Consider the following 27,646-nt stretch of genomic DNA (forward strand, 5'->3'; position numbering starts at 1 on the left):
CGCGTCGCGCTCATTAGAAACAAGTCACGCCACTGAAGGCGGAAGCACTTGGTCGAGCGCTTCCGGGCCGTGCGGAGGGCGGCGGTGGCCTAGAGGCGGAAACCAGGAACTGTGAGCCGGTGAGGCGCGATGGAGGAGTCGGAGCGGCGGCAGAGGCGGCACCGGAAGCGCAGCCCGCGGGGAAGCCCCCGGGAGGCCGACAGGTAAGCGTCAAGGGCAGGGTCGACGGGGGGCGGGGGCGGGGCGGGGAGGTAGACCGCGGCGGGCCCGGCCTTGGTGCCTGACGGGGTTTGTGTCGTTGGAAGGTCGCAGTCGAGGAAGAGGCGCCGGTCCTCGGGCAAAAGGAGCAAGTCGCCGCTGCCCCGGGAAAAGCGGAGCCGGAGTCCACGACACGCCGGCGTCAGGATAAAGCAGGTACGCGGCTGGAGGAGCCGGCGCAGGGTGCTCGGGAGGGAGGAGGCCGCGGCCCGCGTGAGCAGCAGGTCGCTTCGATTTTCGTGTATCGGTAACTTTCCAGGCGTCAGACCGGATGTTTTTTTAAATTATTTCATTTTGTCACAACAGTATAAACAAACATCAACATCATAAAAGAAAAATATATATATAAGCAAAAGTATGCAATAACTATGTTAATTTGATATAATGAAGGGAACAATAGGACAGGAACGGTAGGCACTTTTGTGCTCTTATGCACGCCCCTTATAGTCCTGTTAGGAATGGGGTGAGGTCAATAGTAGACAGTTTTTGGTTGAAGATTTTGGGATTTTGAGTAGAGATTATGGAGTCAGGTAATGAGTTCCAAGCATTAACAACTCTGTTACAGAAGTCGTATTTTCTGCAATCAAGTTTGAAGCGGTTGACATTAAGTTTGAATCTATTGTTTGCTCTTGTATTATTGCAATTGAAGTTGAAGTAGTCTTTTACAGGAAGGATATTGCAATATTCATGGTCGTAGGTGAGGCGGCTGGTCTCTGGCCTGGGCCTCGCAGCCGCCAGCCCAGCCTCTCGGTGCCAGGGTTCTTTCATTAGTTAGACTTGATCGTCCAGTAGTTCAAATGTCAGTGATGCTTTGCGGCCATGTGTTTCAACCATTATTGGAATAATAATGAACTCTTATAAAATATAGCTGGGAATCCAAAAGTATTTATTTTTATTCCTGAGTTCCACTTGTAGATATCTATTTATTCCTCCACTGTTATAGGAGCTGGAGGATCATTCTCGGAGAGGACATGAAGAGCGGCAGAATCAAGACCGCTCAGAGCTCGAACATAAGCAACAAAAAGGCAATAGGGAGAGGTGCCGGGATCATTCAGTTCGAAGGAAGCTCACTAAGGAACAGGGCGAGAGTCGTGGAAGGAAACAGGATGCCCACCATCTCCTGGATCAGCAGGCAGAAAGGGAATTCTATAATGAGAGGCGACGGCAACATCGTCAACAAATGGAAGCAAGTGGGGATGAGGAAAATAGTGAGGGAAAAGGGCCCAGCAATAAGAATGCGGACAAGGAGGCTAGCAAGAAGGAAAAACCAAGCTTTGAACTATCTGGTGCTCTTTTAGAGGATTCCAATACTTTTCGTGGTGTTGTGATCAAATATACCGAACCCCCAGAAGCACGCATTCCCAAAAAACGATGGCGTTTATATCCCTTCAAGAATGATGAAGTTCTTCCTGTTATGTATATTCATCGGCAGAGTGCTTATCTGTTGGGAAGGCACCGACGCATTGCTGATATCCCTATTGATCATCCCTCATGCTCTAAACAACATGCTGTTTTTCAGTATCGGTAAGTTCTGAATCCAGAGGGGTGAGGTGAAGTGGGTAGTGGGATTAGCTGTTTATGGCAAGATTTTCAAGCTGGGCCAGAACTCCCTGGAAGGTTTTGAGTGAATTTGATGAGAGCTACAAAAATGTAGCTTGCATAGGCAAAGCCAACCCCCTGCAGACTTTCTCTGGACACGCTGGCTGCCCATTCTACTCTCCCTACCTATTTAGGTTGTTGTGGTAGCAACAAAAGCAGCAACAGCCTCTGTCCTATACCCTGACCTCTAGAGCCTGCTGCTTGTTGCCCCTTGTATTATCCCACTCAGCCTGCTATACTTTCTTCTTCCCCTCCACTGGAGAAGATCTCCATGATCTCAAGCCCCTGGACAAAGGTGGCAGTTACTGCTATCATGCTAGCCAAAGTAAAGGAGCCAGGCAGGATACAGTAAATACATGCTTCATAATAATCGAGAAATGGAATGGGATTTTTTCAGTAGATAGGGAGGAGGAGAATTTGAGAAAGTCAGGCTTGAATTTGTGTGTATAATGCAGGCATGCTTAGCCAACTTCTTTACAGATAGTCCTTGACTTGTGACTGGTCCTTAGGGCCGTTTGAAGGTATGATGGACCTACTTACAACCTGGTCTCAAAATTATGGCCTCTGCAGCCCCACTGCAGTCATTCACCTATACGGCAGACCACAGGGATGTTGCAGCCCCTCCCCCATCTGATCCCAACTCTACTCCCGTGTTTCTGCAAGCCTTGGGCCACCCCACCAGGCCCCACATCCTCCTCCTCACCTTTTGAAGATCTGTGGAGCTTGGTTTAGGAAAAAATAGGAAATTACTTTGTTGCTGGACCACGTGGTGCAATCCTGGAAGTGGCCGCCCCTTTTCAAGCAGCTTCATTGGCTTGCACCACGTGACCCAGCAGTGGAGTAGCTTGCTATGCTTCCCTAATTCTAGTTCCACAGCTTTTTGCAGAGTTTCCACAGCACTATTTTTTTTTCAGAACTATTGATATAAAGCTAGATATTTCCCGATCTGTACCTATTCATTTGTCTCTATTAAATATTATGATACTTTTGGCCTGTTTCTCCAACTTTTCAACATTATTCTTGTCTTCCAGATATTAGCTATCTATTCAATTTTATATACTCTGCAAATTGATAAGAATTCCTACCACATTTTTTCCCAATTAAGAAAAACATTGATGAATAGAGGACATAGAGGTGATGCACTTCTATTCTGGCCCACAGCTGCCCACTTTATCTTTTTAGTGTGACTGATTGACAAGCACTCTTGGGATATGATTTGCAAGCCAGCCATGGTATCCATCTCACTCCAGCTGACTTGCAAAGCAGCCTGTCCTGGGCCGTTTTATCAGATGTGTTCCTGAGATCAAAATGCTTTTTGCCAAGGGACTTCCACAACCAAGCACTGGTTACCAGATCAAAATGTGAGATAAAGTTAGTCTGGCAAACTTGCTCTTGAGGTGTTGACTTCTAATAACCATCCCATTGTTGTCAAGGTCCTTATAGCTCTGGGTTAAGTAACTAAATGCATCTTGACTATATTTCCATCTGCACTCCTGGTCCTCAGCCAGTTTGCTGTTGTCTTGCTGGAGAAAATTGATCCCCAGGTAAACTGGTTACCTGCTGGTGTTTTGCTGGCTTCATTGTGCATTCTTCCAGAGAACCTGGTAGGATTCCTTGTCCAAATAAATTCTTTCCTGACCTATTCTCTATAATTCTAGCTTCCTTGATGACCCTGTGACTTTTTGCTTCCTGATTTTCTTTAAGCTTTAGCGACATGGGACACCGGTGCTGCTTTGGCCACAATTCGTGAAAAATCACAACCCTGGCGATTTGTTTAACAGTTGCCCCGAAAAATGTCAGGAAAAGATTAGTAACCTGAGAAAAGAAACAAATCAAGCAGGAGAGAGTAATTGCTATCAGAGGAAGCAAATGTTGCACTGTGGAGAGAATTGAAGAAGGGACTTGGAAGCTTGACTGCAGAAGATGGTGCTTATGAGAGATTTGAATAAACTGCTTGCCTAAAAAGCAGCTAGAAGAAGAATCAGTGATAGATGGAGGTAGTCCTTGACTTATCAACAGTCATTTTCTGACCATCTGGAGCAGGAGTGAAATACTCCAAGTTCAGACCAGGTCACCCGATCCGGTAGTGATGGCAGCAGGTGGTTCGGTGAACCGGTAGCAAAAATCCCTGCCCACCCCCCACATGCCCAGCTGGGCCACGGGATCATCAGTGGGTTGTGTTTTTTTTACTTTTAAAAGCATTTTTTTTTCAGCCGAAAAAATGCTTTTAAAAGTAAAAAAAAAAGCCTCCGATGATCGCGCGGCTCAGCTGGGATCGTCAGAACCTTTTAAAAGATTTTTTTCTATAACCTCTTTGGCTGAAGAGGCTGTAAAAAATGCTTTTAAAGGGTTCTGGTGATCAGGCAACTCAACTGGGATTGTCAGAACACTTTAAAAGCACTTTTTCTATAACCTCTTTGGCTGAAGAGGCTATAAAAAAATGGCCTTTTAAAAGGCTCCTCTGGTGATCCCAGCTGAGTTATCTGATGATCAGAGGCTTTTAAAAGCATTTTTTACAACCTCTTCGACCAAAGAGGTTGTAGAAAAAATGCTTTTAAAAGTAAAAAAAAAAAATTGGCCACGCTCACTGTCACATTACTCCTCCCACCAGGCCACGCCCACAGAACCAGTAGTAACAAATTTTACATTTCATCCCTGATTTGGAGTTACCTTGACCTTGGATGCTTGGCAAATAGCTTGCATTTACGAACAGTTATGGTTCCTATGGTCGCATGACCACAACTTTTGGAAATCGAGTTTGCTTAACAACCCCTGGAGGTTTACTTAACAATCACCATGAAAAATATCAGAAAAACATGGCTTCCTTATAACTGCAATAACTTATGAGCAGATTTCGGCCCCAGTCATCATATGTCAAGGACTACATGTGGAAAAAAGAGGGGTAGCTTTTAGAAGAGAAAACCACTGCTGAGAAGTGAAACTTCATTGGTTTCATGAGACTGACTTTGGGAATAGAAATAGGTGGAGAAGAGAACCAGCAGAAGGCCATTCCCTTGGCTTTCAAAAAGAATTGAGGAGAAAGTGTTAGCAACCAAGGGGAAGCAAGGCCATGTGGAGAATCTGGTTGTTGACTTTGTTAAGCCTCATTCCTTCCATCCCTCACCCATGGCCCGGCTACCTAGAACATCCAGTGGAAGACAGTGCACCCCTTCCTGAGATGAACATTATTTTTATAAGAGGAGAGGAAGGCAGGGCCCATTAAGGATTAGTGTTGGGCGTTCCAATGATTTTTTTTCACCAGGATATTGAAGAGGCTTCAGGCTGGGAGACCAGGAGTTGCCATTGGAGGAATGTCATCTTCAACACAAGTTTGGTCTTCCCCCACTTCTTCCACAAGTCTCTCAAAGCCTGGCTCTGCTCATGGCCTGGTCTTGAGGGAGCTGTCAAGCCTCTTATTTGTCTTGGATATCTTGCGTTGTTTGTTCCTAGTATGTATGCCTTTTTTCTTTCATTTCACTGTAAGCTACCCAGAGTTCCTAGGAGTTGGGTAGCCACTCAATCTAGGAACATAAACTGCCTTCTCCCATCTGGGCACAAAGGCCTCCAGCTGTGGAATGAAAAGGGATCTGGTGTTTTTGATCTCTTTTTCTAGAGCTATGTGAGAGACTGAAGGAATCCAAATTCAGAGGTACATACGAAGCAAACTATTCCTGGATCTTTGGGCATTAACTGGCATGGGTTTCTTTTCTCTCCCCTCTTTTCCAAGGCTTGTGGAGTATACCCGTCCTGACGGCACAGCGGGTCGTAAGGTGAAACCATACATCATTGACCTTGGCTCAGGCAATGGCACCTTTTTGAATAACCAGCGCATTGAACCTCAACGTTATTACGAACTGAGAGAGAAGGATGTGCTAAAATTTGGCTTCAGCAGCAGGGAATACGTCCTCCTTCATGAGTCCTCCGATGCCACAGAGGATGATCAGAAGACAGAAGAGGAGGAGGAGGAAGAATCCACCTGTCGTGCTGACAGCGAGTAAACCTGGATCCACTAGGATCCATCTGGTGGACATTGGAGCCTTGAGGCTCCGGGTGCCCTCGCTGCCTTAACATCTGAAGGCTCCTCAGATGGAGATTATTAGACATGGCAATGGGCCAGGAACCCCATTTTTGCTTTGGGGTGATATTTTTTAAAGTTTGATGCTTCAGTGGCATCCAATAATTTTTCCAGTGCATGTTTCATGATAAAACCTCTTAAGTGGTCGACCATCCTGAACACGCGGGGCAGCCATTTAGTTAATAGACCCTTCAGCTCGTTTTCCTTTTTTATTCCTTTATCCCAGTTTGTTTAAAAATAGATGCTTTTTGGTTAAGAGAATACAGAGCGCTCTCTCTCTCTCTCTGCCTGTGTGTGTGTTCTTCGCGTGTCTCCTTCCCTCTGCCTTGATCACACCCTACATCCCCACCAGAGTTCGCGGGGGGGGGGGCGAGATTTCCCTCTCCGGGAAGATGAGCCGAGCTGCCTCCCAAGGCGGTAATCCCGGCCTGCCGCCTTCGCTTCCCCGCCCGACCTTGCGGCGCGGCTGATGTAACTTCCTCTGGCCGGTGCGGCCCGTTCAGTCCTGGGCGCATGAGGGGCGCGGCGGCGGCCTCAGGGTAAGGCGGGCGGGCGGGCGTCCGGCCGGCCGAGGGCGCTCCAGGCCGCGGCTCCTCCTCCCGTCACCGCGCCACGCTCCGCCCCCGCCCGCCTCTCTCCTCTCCTCGCCTCCCCTCCCCTCCTCCTCTGCCGGCCTGGTCGTGGTGGGGCTGCTCCGCGCGGGCGGTCGGGCCATGGCGGCATTGCACGGGGCTGGGGCCAAGGCCGGCGCCCCGCCGCAGATCCCCGACACTCGCCGCGAGCTGGCCGAGCTGGTCAAGCGCAAGCAGGAGCTGGCGGTGAGCCGCGTGGGGGGAGGGGGGGCGCCTGCGTGGGGGGGAGGGGAGGGGGCGTGCAGCGGAGACACCTCCACCCCACCCCCCTCCACCCCACCCCCGCTAGCCCGGCCGGTCCTTCCGCCGCAGGAGACGCTGGCCAACCTGGAGCGGCAGATCTACGCCTTCGAGGGCAGCTACCTGGAGGACACGCAGATGTACGGGAACATCATCCGCGGCTGGGACCGCTACCTGACCAACCAGAAGTGAGCGCGGGGGGGGGAGGGAGGGAGGGGTCGCGGGGGGAGGGGGGAGGGGGTCGCTGGAGGGAGGCGCCCCCCGGCCCCGCTGCTGCCCGCCCTTCTCCCCCCTCCCCTCGCAGAAACTCCAACAGCAAGAACGACCGTCGGAACCGGAAGTTCAAGGAAGCGGAGCGGCTATTCAGCAAGTCCTCGGTCACCTCGGCGGCCGTAAGTGGGGGTCTCACTAAGGAGGGAGGGGAGAGGGGACGCGGCGAGGTCCTGCTACTCCCGCTGACCTCCTGCCTCTCTTCTGCCCCGCAGGCGGTCAGCGCTTTGGCTGGAGTGCAGGACCAGCTGATTGAGAAGCGTAAGTCTGTTTGGGGGTACCCCGCCCCCCCTCCCTTGGCCCCTTTCCCGGGGCTCTGGGGAGCTGAGCTCCGGGCTCCTGCCTCTCCCCCTCCAGGCGAACCCGGCAGTGGCACCGAGAGCGACACTTCCCCGGATTTTCACAACCAAGAAAACGAGCCGAGCCAGGAAGAGGTGGAAGAGCTGGATGCCTCCGTTCAGGGGGTAAAACCCCAGAAAGCGGCCTCCTCTGCCTCAGGGAGCCACCACAGTAGCCACAAAAAGCGGAAGAATAAAAACCGACACAGGTGAGCAGGGGAGACTGGAGACCCCGAGCAGCTTCTTTCCCGGGTCTTGGCTAGGGCTGTGCACCCTGAGGCTCTGGAGCGTTTTCCTGACATTTCTCTCTTCCTGTCTGGTCACCCCACAGACAAGGTACATTAGGATCAGAGTTTGCCCCTCCCCGTGAGCCCAGTGGCCAAGTGGGGCTTTGAATCTGGCAGCTGATCCCCAGCTGAGCAACTCTCTTGGGGTTCAGATGGAAAAGCCTCAGAGGCTGGTCGTGGTCTTCTACCCCAAGGAGATTCATAAATCAGCAACAGTCTTCCAAGGACTCTGTCCCAAAGAGAGACATCACCTCTTCTCTTAAAGAGGTAGCCAATTAGGTTCGCAGGTTAACCCAGAAATGACATTTTACTGCTAAAGCCATGAATTATCTCCATATGCAGTCTGCTCTATGTTAACGCAAGGAAGTGGCACTGCCCCAGCAGTCACGTAGTCTTGAAAATGACAGTAGAGAAGGGGATGAAAGTGAAGGTACAAAGAGGAGAAGTGGGACTACTGTTGTTACATATATTTTGTTTAAGTTGCAAGTGTCTGATGATAACCCTTTCTGTGAAGCGAGGCATTCCTTATTGAGAATTGGAAATCTTCAAATAAATGGATATTGGCCTTCTTCAAGGCAGGAAGTACCAATAGACAAAAAAATCAAGCCTGGATATTCTGTTCTGAAAGATGCCAGATCTTCCCGTTCACAGGCCGGGAGAAAGTGCGGAGACATAGGTTGGGCTGGACTTGAGGAGCAGAGTCTTCTCAGCGCCTGAGCTACCCCTGAAAATGAAAGCAGACCCTCTCTTGGCTGATGCCCCTGGCCCAGCATTCTCCCTAATCCAGGCTGGTGTTCTGCCTTCTCAAGGCCGGGCACTGGGCAAGGAAGGCCCGGCCCAGGGAGCAGGGGAAAGTCTCTTCCGTTTCCGTTTTCTTCCATTCTGCCCAGGCAGTCCAGCCAGAATCTTGCCCATTCTTTACCGATCTGGCTGTTTGCTGTGCTCCTTTCAAGCATTGTGGGAGGTTCCCACCTTGCTTTTCTTTTCAAGGTTGCTGATACTTGTCCCTTGCAATGTCATAGGGTTATTTAGGGGAGTGGGGGCGGTCTTGGGTGAATTTTATATTTCAAGATTACAGTGATGTGTCACTTGCTCTTTATTTTTGAACTTCGCTAGGGTGGCTAATCAACTAATTGATTTAATTCCTTAGTGTATTAATTTCTATTGCTTTCTTCTTTTCGAATGCTGCCCCTCAGCCCGTCTGGCATGTTTGATTATGACTTTGAGTAAGTTTGACTTGATTTGACTTAGTTTTTGTGCTGTGATGTCAGTGTGTAGACTTTTCTTTTCCCCTTTGCCATCCTCCTTCAACTTCCCCATGTGCGCTTTCAAAACTATTCTAATCCATAGTTTATCTGTTTAATTGTAGGTATGTATATTAGGTTAGGCTGGCAAGTTTTTAAAAATACAGACAAAACCACAATGGAGGTAACTTTTTATTTAATAACCTTGGCTAAAAAAACTCATTCGGCTACCCTCTTTGCTTCTTTAATTTCTTTATTTTGAAAAGCAGATAAACTTCTACTGAATTCTGAAAATTCATTTTTGTTGCTTTGCTTTCTGAGGCCTATAGATAAGGCAGTTTCCCAAATGCAGAAAATATAATTTGATTCTTACTGGTGCCACTAAATCCTCTGGCTACCGTTTCCTCCTCCTCTGCTGCCTCCTCCTCCTCTAAGTTCTATCTTTAACATGCTAACCCAGCAGATGACGTGTTTCCATGGTCTTTGGATGCTGCCTAACTCTCTAATGTGTTTCTTCTGATTGTTGGGTGGAATCTGCTTTTGGGTGCCATTGGGAGGTGGGTTGGAAATGCTTCTATCAGGCTTTTCTGCTGTGGCCCAGACAGCGACTGCCTTTTTAGCCATCCGTAGGCCAACTTCGCTTTTTCCTTCCTCCCATTGCAGGATTGATCTCAAGTTGAACAAAAAACCACGAGCTGTAAGTATCCTTTCTCTTTTTCTTCCCAGCGTCCTGCCATCTTTCAGTTACTGCACAGTTCTGGGTAGGGTTGAGGTGAAGCTTGCTTAAAGGGGAGAAGAATGTCCTCCTTGCAGCCTCTGCTTTGGATGGTTGAAGGACAACGTTGTCGGAGAGGGTGTGATCAGAGTTTGGAGCAGGGTTTACCAGGGTTGGCCCTGCTCTATTCCTGCAGGCACCTTGTGGTGCTAGTCCTTCTCAGCTCTCTTGGGTGGGAAGTGGTGCCTCTATGGATTGTGCTGGCATTCCCACTGATGTTCATTCTGCCCTTGTGCCCACAGGACTACTAGTGGTCCTTCAGGATGAATCTTCCAGGAACTTTTCTCCTTCCTTCCCAAGAGACTGAATAAGCACAAGCCCAGCTCTTTCCTTCAGCAGCCTACACACCAGCGGCACTGTTGGCTGAAACAGCTGCTGCCAATTCATCATGCATAAAATCCATGAAGTCAAGTCCTCTCTACTTGCTGCCATCTTCCGGTTGAATTGTTTTGTCTTATGTATTTGGCTCTTTTTTTAAAAAAAATAAACTTTATTTAATTTTCCATTTGTTAAAGATTAAGACAAATTGCCTGCTAGATGCTTTTATTCTTCAGAGCCCAAATAGTTTTTTCAAACTGGAAAAGGTGATTTGATTTTACTCTGAAACGCCTGCTAACTTGAGGGAAATCCATGGATGTATGGGGAAGCAGTCTCCTTTTTAATACATATGTCTCCTTATTGTAAATAAAACATCTACATTCACTTTAGATTGTTTTGTGGCTGCACTCATATCCCACTGAGAGCTATAACCACAGGTGGTTGAGTAAACCAAAATTAGAGGATATCCTAAATTGTGCTGATGCATAAGTATTAAAGCATAGTCTGGTCTAGTGGTGAGGGCACCAAGCTAGATACTGGGGGACTCAATTTCTAGTGCTGCCTCAGCCCAATCCACCTCCCTGGGTTGGGAAAATAGGAGGAGGAAGGAATATCAAGTATGTTTGTTGCCTGGAATTATAAAGGATAATGGGATAAAAATCTAATAAATGAAATCTGATTTATGAACCGTAATGGCTTGAATTTGCAATACAGAAAAGTACAAATAAAAAAACTTCCCTTGGCCTTGGGTGTTGTATGAATTCAGCCTCCCAGAGAAAGTCACGCCAAGGAGTCAGATTCCAGAGCCTGGCTCTGTTCTGTTTGTCTTCTTGGCCACCCATGGGAAAGGTGGGTGGGTGGGGCAGAAATAGCCTTTTGGGGGCTTTCTGGAGTTTCCCTTGAGGGGAGGATCTCTTGCTTTGCCACAGATTCCCAGAGGCGTTGATTGGGATCCCTGTTAGTGAGTGTCTACTTCTGGAAAGATGCTCCTCAAGAATAACAATCCTTCCTGCTTAGCAGCCCTTCTGTTCCTCTGACATGTTATCTGGTTAAATGTGTGGTATTGGGAGAGTACAGGGTCTGTTCTGTCTAAACAATTGGTCCTTAAAGATTAGAATTTGGAATAACAGTTGAAAGAAACCTTATGTCAGGCCTGGAAACCATATTAGACTTTAGGGTTCCAGACGCTGCCACATTTTTCCCCTGAGGGGAGGATGGGGGTTGAGGGGTATGGTAACATTCTTCAAGCGGTCAAGGTCGGATGGTGTTCACATCTGCAGGAAGAGTGGCAAGAAGATATTCGAATGAACTGGAAGAATGTGGGACCATGTGACCATCAAAGGGGTCAGGGGGTTGGGACTCTTGGGGTTTGTATAACTGGGAAAAGAATCCGGAACTTCAGTTTTGGAATTGCACTCATCGTGTGCCAGTCTCCTCATGCTAGTAAAGAACTCTGGAAAAGAAATGCCTCCGAGTTTCTTTTACGCAGAAGAGGTATTTCTGGAACCTTGACATTATTCCAAAACTCATAACTTTCTTTTGCTAACGGTACCCTCTCCTCCTCTCAGAGGGGGCCCGTTAGAGGGGTGCTGGGCCCCAGTCTCCGCAACCTCCACAGTGGTGCAAAGACCCAGTGAAGATGGAAGAGCAGCAAGTTGAAAGCGTAGAAGGAGCACCGGAACATGAATCTGACGATTTAGTTGAAGTCACCTATTTCCTATCGGAGGAGAGGACTCGAAGTCCCGAAGTGGTAGAGCCTGCTTGTCAGCTTGGAGCACGGCCCAAGGACTCTGATTCATGGGTAAGCTGCCAGTTGGGAGAAAACATTTCCCCGGTGGGGAATGGAGAGCCCCCTCCCTCTTCTCAACCTCTTTGGAGGACAGTAAAACCTGGAGAATCGGGAGAGTCACTGGATTGGGACCTGAGAAACCCCCTAAAATCCCAGTCCCTATTAGACCTCCCTGAAACTTTTGAGCGTCTGGAAGTGAGGCCCCTCATAAGCTCAGACCACCCACCTCGGGAGCCTTTAGCTCAGCCTAAATTCACCTTCCCTCCCACCAGAGAGAGAGAAATTACTGAAGCTCGAAGCCGTTCCGATGAACGCAGAAGGACCTCCCTTCCCTCTTTCGGATGGCAGGGAGTTCAGGCAGCACCAGGAGCTTGGGGGGAATCGCAACTCCCCCCTCCAATCGACCTTTCCCGCCAACAGAGGCCTACGCTGCCTCCAGCAGCTTCTATTCCTCCTGGCTGGGCGTTTTATCCTGGACAAGGGTGGATCCAATGCCAATGGCAACCAGCCAGTTCAGCACCTTTCTTTCCTGGGGGCCCCACGCCGATGTTTGTTTCATCAGCTGAAGCATTTCAAGGACTTCCTTCTCAGCAGCCAGGGGGAATTCCACCCCCCTTTACAGCTCAACAACCAGCCACAACAGCAACGGCCCCGCCCCCGCAAATCCCTCTCCAGCCGCAAGCAGGCCAGCTAAACCCCCCTGCACCCCCTCCCCCAACCCCTCCCCCTTTCAAACCAACCTTTGATGGGAATCCACACCACCTGGCTTACTTTCTCAGCAGAATTGAGGCTTACGTTGAACAATATAGACATCAATACCCATCAGAAAGAAGCCTAATCAACGCCATCTCAGATGGTATGAATGTGGGGCTAGCCTCAGAGTGGATAGCTCAGCTATACAATGAACATGCACCAGAACTAAACAATGTTCACGGATTTATGGCACTGCTTCGCAACCGGTTTCAAGATGATGACCTAATTGCAGAATGTGAAACCACCCTAAAAACAATGAAACAAGGTAACAAACCGCTAAAACAATTTGTATGGGATTTCAGAAGAGTTGCTGGCAATCTTAGACATTGGCCAGAACAGATTATTCTCCACTACTTCAAAGACACAATTGATCAAAACATCAGAAAAGCCTGCTCCACCAGAGGAATCCCAGAACAACTTAATGCCTGGTACAACGTGTCCATCGCTCTGGACAGAGAATTCAACCCCCTCCAAAGCCAATCACCAACTACAACTCCACAACGACCACCTACAAGATCCTCTCTCTCAAAACCAACCACACCCTCCACCTTTCAACCTTCAACAATAATCAAATGCTACCGTTGTGGAAAACTAGGACATCGGGCTTCAGTTTGCCTGGCCCCAACACCCCTCCCACAGTATCGGCCACCAACTGCTACCAGACCACGCAACCCTCCTCGAAAGAATCCAAATACCAGTCGCTTTGCGAGACAAGCCATAGACCTCCCTACTGACCTTCCATCATCTGATTCGCCTCCCGACGACTCAAACCAAGCAGAAAACGACCCAATGGTGAGTGCACCTATTCCTCCTTTTGCCATCAAAGTAAACTTAATAATTCCAGGGGGAGGAGCCAAAAAAGTTTTAGACGCTATTGTGGACACAGGATGCACCAGATGCCTAATTTCAACCTCCACAGTCGCCCAACTCCGTATAAAAACATTTCCCTTGAAACACCCAATTAAATTCCACCAAGTAGATGGAACCTTGATTGGTGGCGTTCCAGCAACCCAAATCACACAACTGGTTCGCTTAGAAATTGGTGCCCATCATGAACTTATAAGATTCATAGTAATTCCCAAAATGTCAGAATCCATCATCCTGGGTTTAGCTTGGTTGGACAAATGGGAACCCACAATCAAATGGGAGGATGGATTCAGGAAAATTATATGGACTTTCGGACCCTTAGACCCAATACCCCCCACCCACAAAAAAACCCTTATCCAAAATGACCACCAGAGGGAACCAACAACCACCATATCCAAGCCATCTCCTAATGAACCCTGCATCCCTAAAGCATACATGGATTTATCAGACGTTTTTAGCGAGGATGAATGTAACCTCTACCCCCACCGCAAACTGATTGCGCAATTGAATTGCACCCGGGGGCAAAACTACCTAAACCCAAAATGTACTCAATGACACCAGCAGAAATGTCTGAACTAAGAAAATACATTGACACTAACCTAGCCAGAGGGTTCATTGAACCAGCAAAATCACCTGTAGCTGCGCCTGTGCTATTTAAACAAAAGAAAGATGGTTCGCTTAGATTATGTATTGACTTCAAAAATATCAATGCGATTTGCATACAAAACACATACCCTTTACCACTTATGCACGATTTATTGAACCACCTATCAAAAGGCAAAATTTTCACCAGATTGGATCTAAGGGAAGCCTATTACCGGGTCCGCATCAAGGAAGGTGATGAATGGAAAACGGCTTTCAACCGCCCCTTGGGTAGTTTCCAATACCGTGTCATGCCCTTTGGCCTCCAAGGGGCTCCAGCTGTTTTTATGCAACTAATTAATGAAACCCTGCACCCCCATCTCTACAATGGGGTTCTTGTCTACTTAGATGATATTCTTATCTACACAGACAATATGGAACAACACATCAAATTGGTCAGACAAGTTCTTAAAAAGCTCCTAGCCGCCAAGCTATATGTCAAACTTTCCAAATGCGAATTCCATAAGGAATCCCTAGACTACCTAGGTTACCGGATATCAAACAAAGGTATCGAAATGGACCCAGGCAAAGTAAAAGCAGTGTTGGACTGGCAACCGCCACGCACACGTAAGCAACTTCAAAGTTTCTTGGGATTCGCAAATTTTTACCGCAAATTCATTCCTTCTTTCGCAGAAGTAGCTCTACCATTAACAGAATTACTAAAAACTGGGCCATTACCCGCCAAACCCAAACCTAACCAACCCCTACCTTGGACAATGGACTGCCAACGTTCTTTTGAACACCTGAAACGCCTCTTCTCGATGGAACCAATTCTTCAACACCCGGATCCAAATAAACCTTTTGTGGTCCAAGCTGATGCAAGTGATGTAGCAGTAGCCGCTGTCTTATTACAACGGAATGCCGAGAACAACCTTATGCCCTGCGCGTACGTGTCTAAAAAACTGACGGACACTGAACGCAGATGGGCAGTTTGGGAAAAGGAAGCCTTTGCGGTACGTTGGGCACTCCTCTCCTGGAGACACTTCCTTGAAGGGCAAAGAACTTCGAGATGTGGACGGACCACAAAACCTCGAATACTTAAAAACCCAAAGCTTTCTCCCAAACAAGTTCGATGGGCTCAGTTTTCAAGCGCCCATTTCACCCTCAAATCCATCCCAGGCGACCAAAATCTACTGGCTGACGCCCTATCTAGGAAACCACAATTTGACAGCCAACGCGAAGAGGTGATACATGCGATGATCCCCGATAGCGAACCGGCCAGCCAAGCACTTACTCGACCGCGATCACGCCCCAGTACTAACATCCCACCAAATAAACTGCTAGCGGACTTAAAATCAGCACTCACTGACGATGCTTGGTTTAAAGCAAACTTGCCAGACCTCACCTTAAGGGATGGGATACCCTGGAAGGGCACCAAAATTTATGTACCCGTCGCTATGCGGTTGCCAATACTACAGAGAAGCCACGACTCTCGCCTAGGAGGTCACTTTGGATTTTTAAAAAGTCTCCACTTGGCTAGAAGACAATTCTGGTGGCCGAAAATGAAATCAGATATCGAAGACTATGTCAGGAGCTGTGCTACCTGCGCCACCATGAAGTCCAGACCAGGTAAACCCCCTGGACTCCTACAACCCGTAGCCGAACCCACCAGACCCTGGGAAGAGATTGCCATGGATTTTAATGTTGAAGTCCCACCTAGTGGGGGAAATACAGTGATATGGACCGTAGTGGACTTGTTCTCTAAACAGGCCCACTTCACTGCGTGCAGCGGATTGCCCTCGGCTAGAAAATTAGCAAAGCTCTTCCTCAAACACATCTACAGACTGCATGGAGTCCCTAAAAGGATAATATCCGACGGGTGTTCAATTCACAGCCAAGTTCTGGAGAGAGTTCCTACGGTCCATTGGGTCGTCTCAAGGACTTAGTTCTGGATTCCATCCGGAGACTAACGGAGCAGCTGAAAACTTAAATTCGATGGTGGAACAATACATACAATGTTATGTAAATTACCAACAAGAAAACTGGTCCGACTTGTTACCATTTGCAGAGGTTGCATATAATAATGCGGTACACAGCAGCACAGGGTTAACCCCTTTTCAAGTAACCAGCGGCATGGACTTCGTTCCAATGCCTGAACTCCCCGTGCAACCCCCCACTTCAGTTTCCCTAACGGACTGGATGAATTCGTTGAAGAAAGGTTGGGAAAACACAAAAAAGGCCTTAGCTGTGACAGCTCGGAATTACAAAGCCCAAGCTGACAAACACCGTTCCCTTCAACCCCCTTTTCGCATTGGAGATAAAGTCTTTTTGTCTACTAAGTATCTAAGATTAAGAATACCGACCAGAAAATTCGGTCCAAAATTTTTGGGTCCTTTCCCCATTGTAAAAATTATTAATCCCGTTACCGTCCAACTCAAACTCCCTCGCATGTTGGGGAAAATACACCCGGTATTCCATACCAGCTTATTAAAACCTGCTAGACATTCTGATCTGAGACCTCACCCTACCGCTCCCCCACCCCCCCTTGATAATCCAAGGGGAAACCCACTATGAAATCAAGAAAATTCTTGATTCTAGACTCTACAGAGGTCAATTACAATACTTAGTCCACTGGAAGGGATACCCATTATCGGAATCTACTTGGGTCAAAAGTTGGAAAGTAAATGCGGACAATTTAATTAAACAATTTCACGACACTTTTCCTGACAAACCTAAGAAACCTCTTGGAGAGGGGAGGGGGGGGTAGAAGGGAATTGTGGACCACTGACACTCTTCTTTATCGACTCTTTGTTTTCTTTCCTAGGATATAGCTTCTTTTCCAAGGGGGGACGCCATATTAGACTTTAGGGTTCCAGACGCTGCCACATTTTTCCCCTGAGGGGAGGAGGGGGGTTGAGGGGTATGGTAACATTCTTCAAGCGGTCAAGGTCGGATGGTGTTCACATCTGCAGGAAGAGTGGCAAGAAGATATTCGAATGAACTGGAAGAACGTGGGACCATGTGACCATCAAAGGGGTCAGGGGGGTGGGACTCTTGGGGTTTGTATAACTGGGAAAAGAATCCGGAACTTCAGTTTTGGAATTGCACTCATCGTGTGCCAGTCTCCTCATGCTAGTAAAGAACTCTGGAAAAGAAATGCCTCCGAGTTTCTTTTACGCAGAAGAGGTATTTCTGGAACCTTGACATCTTAGGGGTCTTCTCATCCAACCTCCTACTCAAGTAGGAAGCCCTATGCCATTCCAGACAAATGGCTGTCCAATCTCTTCTTGAAAACATCCAGTGATGAAGCATCCACAACTTCTGGAAACAAGATGTTCCATTGATTAATTGTTCTATCAGGAATTTTCTCCTTAATTCCAGGTTCACCTAGATCCCTCTTGCCGTTACTGCTGTTGAGCCAGGTGCCACCTATTCAATACCTGTGCATTTAATTTTTCTGCCTAAATGTAGGACCTTACTTTTCTCACCACTAAAATGTGTCTTGTTGAATAGTGCCCAATGCTTAAGTCTGTCAAGATCCTTCTGTATCTTGAGTCTATCATCTAAAGTATTAGCAATTCCCCCCAGCTTGCGGCCATCTGCAACTTTGATGAATTCCCCTTCTATCCCCTCATCTAGATCGTTTGTTAAGATGTTGAAGAGTCCTGGCCCTAAAACAGCCTTGGGGTACCCCATTGCATACTTCCCTCCATGTAAATTTGTCCAGATTGAACCACTTTGTTTCTTAATGCACCTAATGCTTTTCAACTTGCCAAATGAACTGGAAGGAGGGAAATGAAATGTGGAGAATGTATGTAGAGATCGTGAGCATGCAGCCAGCAAGGTCATCAGCAAGGTTTCTCAAGCACCAGCAGGTGCTTGAGAAAGAGATGGACCATTCTCATAAAAAAAAGACCATCTCATAATTGGACAATGTGATCAACGAGGGGTGGGGAGAAGGTATTGTTTAACAGGGCAAGCATTTGCGCAGGAAACCAGAGTTGGTTTTGTTTCTTCAGTACCAACAACATGGTTTATCCAATAAAATTTTACTTTTGAAAATTCAGTTCTTCCGAGAGTTATTTCCTTGTTTTCGGTTTGCTAATTAGACCAATGACATTAAATCAGCTCTTTTAACTCAGCCTACTTGGATAACCCCGAGAGAGCTGTAACCTAACAATGTTTGGAACTTTCCATCCGTCGACTAATGGAGCCTCTGAAAAATTGAACGCCATGGAGGAACAATACATTAGATGTTATATAAATTACCAACAAGAAAACAGCAGAGTTCTTACCGTTTGCAGAAGTGGCTTATAATAATGCAGTACACAGTAGCACTGGGTTGATCCTTTTCAGATAACTATAGGCATGGATTTTGTACCGATGCCTGAGCTGCCTAGAGAGTTGTCGTGTCCCACTCCTCCGCTGATGGCCGGGTCAGGGAAATCCGAATCAGGCGTGCCTCTGCAGCTCTGCCAAAGTCCTCAGGGCAGGCAGGAGACCAGAAAGTGACTTCAGCAAGATATGTTTAGACTTTGCCTGACTCAGAGAATGCCAGAAAGCAGATCCTTTATATAGGCCATGGGGTGTGGCTCCATGACTCAGCACTTATCCAGGCCTGCCCCTCCCTTCCTTCTGTTGCCTCCGCCTATCAAGTCTTCTGACGCGAGGGTCACTCCAGTCGGCAGCTGTTGGCAATAGACCTCCCTCAGGCTCACATGCTGTGGAGGAGGGGGAGGGGTCTAGTTTTTCCGTTTGCCTGGGCATGGAGCCAGAGCTGGGGGCTGGAGATATTTCCTCCTCTTCAGCCTGTCTGGGCATGGAGCCAGGGCTGGGGCCGGGAGGCATACTAGAACATTCCTCCGTGTTCGGAAGCAGATAAGAAGGCCCCGGCTGTGGTGAGATTGGGCGAAACACAACAAGAGTCACCCACTTCCATGTTCCTTACAGAATGGATGAACTCATTAAAAAGGGGTTGGGAGAACACTAAGAAAGCTTTGGCTGAGTCGGCGGAGAAATATAAAGCCCACGTCAACAAGCACTGGTCTCTCCAACCATCTTTCCAAATGGGAGATAAGGTGTATTTGTCAACCAAATACGTAGCAGGAAGTTTGGACCCAAGTTCATAGGTCCCTTTCCTATAGTGAAGGTGATTAACCCAGTGACTGTTCAACTTAGCCTCCCTCGAATATTAGGGAAAGTGCACCCAGTGTTTCATAGTAGCATATTGAAACCAGGAAGAGGATCTAACTTAAGGCCCTTACCAGCTGCTCCACCCCTCCTTTGATAGTCCAAGGGGAGACTCATTAACATAACATAATGAGTTTGACCCTGTGACTCCCGAGGACATGGACAGGTTGCTGGGTAGATTGAATGCCACCACGTGTTTACTGGACCCGTGCCCCTCCTGGCTGGTGCTGGCTGGCTCCAGGGGATTACGAGTGCTTCCTTGTTGGAGGGAGTCTTTCCGGCCGCCTTGAAAGAGGCGGTGGTGAGGCCCCTCCTCAAGAAGCCTTCCCTGGACCCGGCTGTTTTAGGTAATTATCGTCCGGTCTCCAACCCGCTCGCGGGTTGTAGAGAGTATGGTGGCATATCAGTTCCCCTGCACCTGGAGGAAACTGTCTATCTGGACCTGCTCCAGTCCGCTTCGGCCCGGTTACAGCACTGAGACGGCTTTGGTCGGCGTTGGTGGATGATCTCTGGAGGCCAGGATAGGGGTTATTCCTCTGCCCTGGTCCTATTAGACCTCTCAGCGGCTTTTGATACCATCGACCATGGTATCCTGCTGCGCCCGGGTTGAGGGATTGGGAGTGGAGGCACCGCTATCGGTGGTTCTCCTCCCATCTCTCCGACCGTCGCAGACGGTGTTGACGGGGGCAGAGGCCCACCGCGCGCCTCACTTGTGGGTGCCGCAGGCGATTCTCTCGCCTTCTGTTCAACATCTATATGAAGCCGCTGGGTGAGATCATCAGTGGCGGTGTGAGGTACCAGCTGTACGCTGATGACACCCAGCTGTACTTTTCACACCGGCCACCCCAATGAAGCTATCAAGTGCTGTCCCGGTGTTTGGAAGCCGCATGGTCTGGATGGGGAGAAACAGGCTCAAGCTCAATCCTCCAAGACGGAGTGGCTGTGGATGCCGGCATCCTGCACAGTCAGCTGAGTCCGCGGCTGACTGTCGGAGCGAGTCATTGGCCGGCGGAGAGGGTGCGCAATTTGGGCGTTCTCTTGGATGAACGGCTGTCTTTGAAGACCACTTGACGGCCGTCTCCAGGAGAGCTTTCCACCAGGTCCGCCTGGTGCGCCAGTTGCGCCCCTTTCTAGACCGGGATGCCTTGTGCACAGTCACTCACGCCTTGTGACGCTGCCTGGACTACTGCAATGCTCTCTACATGGGGCTCCCTTGAGGGGTATCCGGAGGCTGCAGTTAGTCCAGAATGCAGCTGCGCGGTGATAGAGGGAGCCTCGTGGCTCCCGAGTGACACCTATCCTGCGAGGCTGCACTGGCTACCTGTGGCCTTCCGGTGCGCTTCAAGGTGTTGGTGAACGCTTTAAAGCGCTCCATGGCATAGGGCCGGTTACTTACGGGACCGCCTGCTGCTACCGAATACCTCTCACCGACCGTGCACTCTCACAGAGAGGGACTCCTCAGGGTGCCGTCGGGCGACAGTGTCGTTGGCGACACCAGGGAAGGGCCTTCTGTGGGGGCTCCCGCCTCTGGAACGAACTCCCCAGGACTTCGCCAACTTCCGGACCTCGAACCTTTCATGAGCTTAAAACCCACTTATTCATCTGCGCTGGACTGGGTTAGTGTTTTAAGTTTATGGGTTTTAATGGGTTTTAGTCCTAAATTTTAATTGTGGCCAATTTAATAAGTTTTTTAACTGTATTTTAATTGTATTTATAGTGTATTGTGTATTTTTACTTGGCTTCCCTGAGTCCTTCGGGAGAAGGGCGGTATACAAATTTAAATAATAATAATAATAATAATAATAATAACATAACATAACATAACATAACATAACATAACATAACATAACATAACATAACATAACATAACATAACAACAGAGTTGGAAGAGACCTTGGAGGTCTTCCAGTCCAACCCCCTGCCCAGGCAGAAAACCCTACACCATTTCAGACAAATGGCTATCTAAAATTTTCTAAAAAATTTCCAATGTTGGAGCATTCACAACTTCTGCAGGCAAGTTGTTCCACTTACTGATTGTTCTAACTGTCAGGAAATTTCTCTTTAGTTCCAAGTTGCTTCTCTCCTTGATTAGTTTCCACCCATTGCTTCTTGTTCTACCCTCAGGTGCTTTGGAGAATAGTTTGACTCCCTCTTCTTTGTGGCAACCCCTGAGATATTGGAACACTGCTATCATGTCTCCCCTAGTCCTTCTTTTCATTAAACTAGACATACCGAGTTCCTGCAACCGTTCTTCATATGTTTTAGCTTCCAGTCCCCTAATCATCTTTGTTGCTCTTCTCTGCACTCTTTCTAGAGTCTCAGCATCTTTTTTACATCATGGTGACCAAAACTGAATGCAATATTCCAAGTGTGGCCTTACCAAGGCATTATAAAGTGGTATTAACACTTCACGTGATCTTGATTCTATCCCTCTCTTTATGCAGCCCAGAACTGTGTTGGCTTTTTTGGCAGCTGCTGCACACTGCTGGCTCATATCTAAATGGTTGTCCACTAGGACTCCAAGATCCCTCTCACAGTTACTACTATTGAGCAAGGTACCACATATCCAGTAGCTGTGCATTTTGTTTTTTTGGCCTAAATGTAGAACCTTACTTTACACACACACACACACACACACACACACTAAGCAAAATCAGGCAATTAACCAGTCTTCTTAACATGGAGCAACACACAAGGAGAATGATACACAAAGAGAGAGAGAAGCCCTCTAATCACCTCCTTTATATAGGCAGCTTCTTAAAGGGCAATAACCCTGCTGACTCATCCCCAGTCTTAAAGGGGCTGGACAGCTTTAAATCTGCATTACCCTGACACTCCTCCCATTTAAAGTTGAACAGCTGAATGCTTTACCATCATGATGGTGAACCTATGGCACTTTTGCTGGAAGTGACATACAGACCCATGTCCCCTGGCACGCACAGCGTCACCCATTCCTCTTCCGGGTTTCTGGTGCATGCATATGCACTGGACTGTTAGACTTCTGGTTACTGGTGCGTCTGCATGCGCAATGTCACTCATGCTCTCGTGACATCTCGCCTGGACTACTGCAATGCTCTCTACATGGGGCTCCCCTTGAGGAGCACCCGGAGACTCCAGGTAGTTCAGAATGCGGCTGCGCGGGTGATAGAGGGAGCCCCTCGTGGCTCCCATGTAACACCCCTCCTGCGCAGACTGCACTGGCTGCCTGTGGTTTTCCGGATGCGCTGCAAGGTTTTGGTAATGATCTTCAAAGCGCTCCATGGCATAGGTCCGGGTTACTTACGGGACCGTCTACTGTCACCGAATACCTCCCACCGGCCCGTGCGCTCTCACAGGGAGGGACTCCTCAGGGTGCCGTCGGCCAGGCAGTGCCGACTGGCGACGCCCAGGGGAAGGGCCTTTTCTGTGGGGGCTCCCACCCTCTGGAACGAGCTTCCCCCAGGACTTCGTCAACTTCCTGACCTTCGGACCTTCCGCCGCGAGCTCAAGACACATCTATTCATTTGCGCAGGACTGGACTAGATTTTTTAAATTTTTTTTTTTTATTCAAAAAGTTTTACAGAAAATTTCCCCCCCCTTTCCCCCCACCTCCCCTCCCCCCTCCCTTCACAACCCCCCTCCTTCCCCCGACTTCCCGGAACGAGCACAAGGTATAGTTAAAAATAAAACAAACATATGCTAAAAAATTTTCGTCCCAACTTAATTATACCCCTACAATCATCAATTCCTAACTTCCCCCGAAAACAATCAAAATAATACATCATAATCATTCAAAACAGTCTGATAACTCTTAGTCTGATATCTCGTTGAATATAGTCAATCCATTTTTCCATTCCTTTAAGTATCTTTCTTGTATTGTCTTTCAAAAGGCTGATATCTTCGCCATCTCAGCCAAATTGGCAACTTTCAATATCCATTCTTCTATTGTAGGTACTTCTTTCTTCCAATATTGTCCTATTAGTAATCTTGCTGCTGTTATTAGATTTAAAATCAATTTAGTCTCAATTACTGTACAGTCCGTAATAATTCCCAACAAAAAATTATGCAGGAACTTTATCTTCTTTTCAAAACATTTTGTAAAATCCACCAAATTTTTATCCAAAAGGCCTTTATATCCTTACAAGTCCACCAAATATGAAAATATGTAGCATCATCACAATTACATCTCCAACATTTTGCTTGCATATCTGGGTACATACACGATAATTATTAGGATCTAGATGCCATCTATAAAACATTTTATAAAAATTTTCCTCAGATTCTGTGCCTCGTGAATTTAACATTTCTAACCCAAATTTTTTCCCAAGTTTCCAATAATATTGGCTCCTGAAAATTTTGTGCCCACTTTATCATACAGTCCTTTACCAAGTCCCTTTCAGAATCTATTTCAAGTAACACATTATACAATCTCTTTATATGCTCCTGAGACTGATTTCTAATTTGCTTTACCAAATTTCCCTCGTTCTGCTCTATACCAATTTTCTGATCTTCCTTCCATCTAGCACGTAGTTGCTCATATTGAAACCAAGTATAATTTTTCCTTCTTCTTTAGTACGTGCAGAGATTTTAATTGCAAATTACCTCTTTCAGTATACAAAAGATCTTTATATGTAATCATTTCCTGATTCTGTTCTATATTTATATTCTCTATTGTATGTCTAGGACTTGCCCATATAGGAACCTTATAATTTAGTTTGTAAGAGTATTTTTTCCAAACACGCAGAAGAGCAGTTCTTAACACATGATTTTTAAAGGCCTTATCCACTTTTTTATCATAAATTAAATATGCATGCCATCCATATAGCAAATCATAACCTTCTATATTCAAAATTCTTTCCTCCGTTAAATTAAACCAATCACTTATTACAGAGAGAGCAGCTGCTTCATAGTATAATTTAAAATTAGGCATTTTTAAACCTCCCCTTTCCCAGGAATCTTGAATTATTTTCATTTTAACCCTAGTTTTTTTACCTTCCCATATAAATTTATTAATTCCCTTCTGCCATTCCTCAAGATTCTTATCTCTCTTAATTATTGGTATCATCTGAAAGAGGAATAAAAATCTAGGTAAAACATTCATTTTAATAGCAGCTATTCTCCCCAGCAAGGATAATTGCAATTTTTTCCAAACAATCAACTCCTTCTGAACTTTTTGCCATAAAACCTCATAGTTATTCTTATACAATTTCACATTTGACGATGTAATATAGACCCCTAAATATTTAACCTTCTTTACAATTTCAAATCCTGTTATTTCTAATTTTTCTTTCTGTTGTCTAGCCATATTTTTTATTATCACTTTTGTCTTTTTCTGATTTACCTTAAACCCTGAAACCTTCCCATATTGATCAATTATTTCCAACAAAGATTTACTAGAATTTATAGGGTTTGTTAAAGTAATCACCAGGTCATCTGCAAAAGCTCTCAGCTTATATTCATGTTGTCTAACTTTAATTCCCTCTATCTCCTTTACTTCTCGTATTTTATCCAATAATGGTTCTAGAGTTAAAATAAACAATAATGGTGATAAAGGACATCCCTGTCTTGTTCCTTTCGCAATCTTAAAAGGTTCTGTTAAACTACCATTAATTATAATCTGTGCTGTTTGCTCTCCATAAATTGCCCTAATTATTCTTGTAAAACCATCTCCAAATTGCATCTTTTCTATTAATTTAAATAAAAAATCCCAATGCAATCGATCAAAAGCTTTCTCTGCATCAAGAAAAATAAATGCTGCTGGAATAAAATTTTTCTTTTCTAAATACTCCAGTAAATTAACAATCTGCCTAACATTATTCCTCATCTGTCTCCCTTTTATAAATCCAGATTGATCATTATGAATTCTTTGCTGCAAAATCAACATTAATCTATTAGCTATTATTTTAACAAAAATCTTATAATCATTATTTAAAAGCGAGATTGGCCTATAGTTCCCAGGTTTAGAACAATCCTGTTTCTCTTTTGGTATCAATGAAATAAAAGAGGTTCTCCATGAGGGGGGAATTCCCCCTCCTATTTGTATCTGATTAAATAATTCCTTAAGTGGACCTAACATCTCATCCTGTAAATTCCTATAATAACTAACTGTAAGCCCATCCGTACCAGGAGTTTTCCCCATTTTTAATTGTTTAATTACCAAAATAATTTCTTCAGAAGTTATAGGCCGATTCAGTTCATCCAATTGTTCTAAAGTTAATTTTTTAACCTTATATTCCTTCAAATAATTATCAATATCCCTGTTCAATATATTATCTTTAAAATATAAATTTGTATAATATTCTAAAAAAGCTTTTTTAATTTTATCCTGTTGGTATCTCTCTTTACCTTTATATTCTATTTTTTCTATAGTACGTTGTTTTTGTCTTTTCCTTAAAGTATATGCTAACCATCTACCAGGTCTATTTGCATTACAAAAAGTATTATGTTTGGCATATTGTATATTTGTTGCCACCTGATCAGCTATTATCATATTAAATTGATTCTGTAATAACTTTATTGCATCTTTAAGTTTTTGATCATGCGGGTTATGTATTAATAATTGTTGTTTCTTATAAATTTCCTCTTCTAAATACCTACACTGTCTTTGTTGCTTATTTCTCTGTCTATTATTAATATATATTAATACACCTCTCATAAAAGCTTTACTGGCATCCCAAACCATTTCTATCGATGTTTCGTTATTCAAATTATAATCAAAAAATTCTTTCATCTGCTTTTTACATTGATTTACATTATCCTGATATCTAAACAAATTTTCATTTAATCTCCAAATTTTTCTACCTTCTTTTCCATATTGCAATTCCATCCAAACAGGACTATGATCAGACAAACATCTTGGAAATATCTTAGTTTTCTTCACCTTAAAAAGCAAGTCATTAGAAATTAAAATAAAATCAATACGTGAAAAAGATTGATGCCTATCAGAGAAAAAGTATAGTCTCTTTACCAAATTCTGAGTTTTCATACATCTCTTAACTCAAAATCTTCTATCATATCAAAAAGGATTTAGGCAGCTTTGCATGTGCAGGTATCTTCTTTATTTTAAGAAATTCTCTTGCCCATCGTGTATCTGTCCACTGCCTAATGTACTGACTACCAATATATGTTCCTGGTTGAACGGATCTCCTGATCAAGAGGTTTTCTTCCCCGCTTTTGATGGCAGCGCGGGCGGTGGTCGGCGGAGGGGGCGGAGGGGCGTTGTCACTCGCCTCCTCTCACTCGCCTCCTCTCGCCTCGGAGGGGCGGTCACTCCTCTGCCGCGTTGTCACTCGCCTCCTCTCACTCGTCCTCCTCTCGCCTCGGAGGGCGCTTGTCACTCGCGCCTCCTCGCCTTGCTGTTTGTCACTCGCCTCCTCTCACTCGCCTCCTCTCGCCTCGGAGGCGGAGCGTTGTCACCCGCCTCCTCTCGCCCTTGTGTTTGTCACTCGCCTCCTCTCACTCGTCCTCCCGCCTCGGAGGGGCGGAGGGGCGTTGTCACCCGCCTCCTCTCGCCCATGCTTGACACACTCGCCTCCTCTCACTGCCTCTTTTCGCCTTTGAAAGATAGCTTGCCGTCCACGGGTCTTTGGACAGCTTTCTGGGGTGATGGTTTCGATGGCAGTTGACGCCATAATAATTTTTTTTCCTGTTAGAAATGGATCCCAATATTGGTACCGGTACTAATCCTGGACCATCAAAACAAAAACGCAGGTCATACTGCTTTCAAACTTAATTTTCAAACAGAAGAAAGCAATAACAGTATTGCAAGTAGGAATTTTGTGTTGACGAAAACAAGTAAGGAGTGGCGGAAAATGAAAGCTGACTTGGAAAAGCTTCCAAAGGCAAAAAAAGCTCGACATGGTTTAACGAGTTCATATGGGGCTCTAGAGACTGAATTGCATAAATGGGTTATGGAGTGTCGTCAAATGGTTACTGTGTAACACGTATGGGAATTCGCCACATGCCCTTCAAATGGCTAAAGAAGAAAATTTAAAATACCAGGCACTGAAAAATTTGTTGCATCAGCAGGATGGTGTACCCGCTCATGAATAGGTTTGGCCTATGTTTGCAAAGAACAAAGATTGCACAGAAGCTGCCAAAAGACCTTGATGAAAAGTGATGTCATTCCATTCATTCATCATAAAACAAAGAAGGATCCATAACTATGACCTTCAAGATATTGGATGAAACGCCTATGACCTTTGATCTTCCAAGCAACAGAACGTGGCAAGTTTGGGAGACAAAACAATTTACTAAGAACCACAGGAAATGAAAACCATTTCACAGTCATTCTGTCATGTTTGGCTAATGGAACCAAGCTGAGGCCTATTATTTTTAAAAGACCTTAAAAGGTAAAATTCCATAAATTACAGTGCGTGCAATATGTTAAAGGATGGATGAAGATGGAACAAAAAATGGCTGGAAGAAATTTGGAAGATTTACCAGGAGCA

General features: G+C 46.0%; 3 protein-coding genes across 5 annotated transcripts; all 3 read left to right on the forward strand.

Moving 5' to 3' along the window:
- Positions 1 to 44: 44 nt before the first annotated feature.
- On the forward strand, positions 45 to 6,213 carry SNIP1 (Smad nuclear interacting protein 1). The gene is made up of 4 exons (XM_058195246.1): positions 45 to 203; positions 306 to 414; positions 1,202 to 1,782; positions 5,585 to 6,213. Exons 1-4 carry the CDS (start codon positions 130 to 132, stop codon positions 5,853 to 5,855), a joined length of 1,035 nt encoding a protein of 344 aa, XP_058051229.1. The 5' UTR covers positions 45 to 129; the 3' UTR covers positions 5,856 to 6,213.
- A 265-nt stretch (positions 6,214 to 6,478) lies between these two features.
- Positions 6,479 to 10,221, forward strand: MEAF6 (MYST/Esa1 associated factor 6). Of its 3 annotated transcripts, XR_009156557.1 has the most exons (9): positions 6,479 to 6,750; positions 6,877 to 6,992; positions 7,109 to 7,196; positions 7,290 to 7,335; positions 7,432 to 7,621; positions 8,896 to 8,925; positions 9,069 to 9,127; positions 9,607 to 9,640; positions 9,961 to 10,221. XR_009156557.1 is itself a non-coding variant. In XM_058195247.1 (7 exons), the coding sequence occupies exons 1-7, from the start codon at positions 6,646 to 6,648 to the stop codon at positions 9,967 to 9,969; spliced, it is 588 nt and encodes a 195-aa protein (XP_058051230.1). In that variant the 5' UTR covers positions 6,494 to 6,645; the 3' UTR covers positions 9,970 to 10,221. The 3 variants fall into 3 exon arrangements, 1 of the variants encoding a protein (XP_058051230.1); XR_009156558.1 differs by lacking the exon at positions 8,896 to 8,925 and having other exon boundaries at positions 6,489 to 6,750; XM_058195247.1 differs by lacking the exons at positions 8,896 to 8,925; positions 9,069 to 9,127 and having other exon boundaries at positions 6,494 to 6,750.
- A 1,182-nt stretch (positions 10,222 to 11,403) lies between these two features.
- On the forward strand, positions 11,404 to 19,433 carry LOC131204845 (uncharacterized). The gene is made up of 2 exons (XM_058196466.1): positions 11,404 to 13,370; positions 16,852 to 19,433. Exons 1-2 carry the CDS (start codon positions 11,676 to 11,678, stop codon positions 16,924 to 16,926), a joined length of 1,770 nt encoding a protein of 589 aa, XP_058052449.1. The 5' UTR covers positions 11,404 to 11,675; the 3' UTR covers positions 16,927 to 19,433.
- The last annotated feature ends 8,213 nt before the right edge of the window (positions 19,434 to 27,646 follow it).

Source organism: Ahaetulla prasina, chromosome 10 (genome assembly GCF_028640845.1).
Source record: "Ahaetulla prasina isolate Xishuangbanna chromosome 10, ASM2864084v1, whole genome shotgun sequence".
NCBI lineage: Eukaryota > Metazoa > Chordata > Lepidosauria > Squamata > Colubridae > Ahaetulla > Ahaetulla prasina.

Coding starts and splice junctions, on each gene's coding strand:
- SNIP1 (XM_058195246.1), top strand. CDS start 130: ATGGAGGAGTCGGAGCGGCGGCAGAGGCGGCACCGGAAGCGCAGCCCG. Junction 204..305: donor AGCCCCCGGGAGGCCGACAG/GTAAGCGTCAAG, acceptor TGTCGTTGGAAG/GTCGCAGTCGAGGAAGAGGC. Junction 415..1,201: donor CCGGCGTCAGGATAAAGCAG/GTACGCGGCTGG, acceptor CCACTGTTATAG/GAGCTGGAGGATCATTCTCG.
- MEAF6 (XM_058195247.1), top strand. CDS start 6,646: ATGGCGGCATTGCACGGGGCTGGGGCCAAGGCCGGCGCCCCGCCGCAG. Junction 6,751..6,876: donor AGCGCAAGCAGGAGCTGGCG/GTGAGCCGCGTG, acceptor CTTCCGCCGCAG/GAGACGCTGGCCAACCTGGA. Junction 7,622..9,606: donor AAGAATAAAAACCGACACAG/GTGAGCAGGGGA, acceptor CTCCCATTGCAG/GATTGATCTCAAGTTGAACA.
- LOC131204845 (XM_058196466.1), top strand. CDS start 11,676: ATGGAAGAGCAGCAAGTTGAAAGCGTAGAAGGAGCACCGGAACATGAA. Junction 13,371..16,851: donor AAGCAGAAAACGACCCAATG/GTGAGTGCACCT, acceptor TTTCTTTCCTAG/GATATAGCTTCTTTTCCAAG.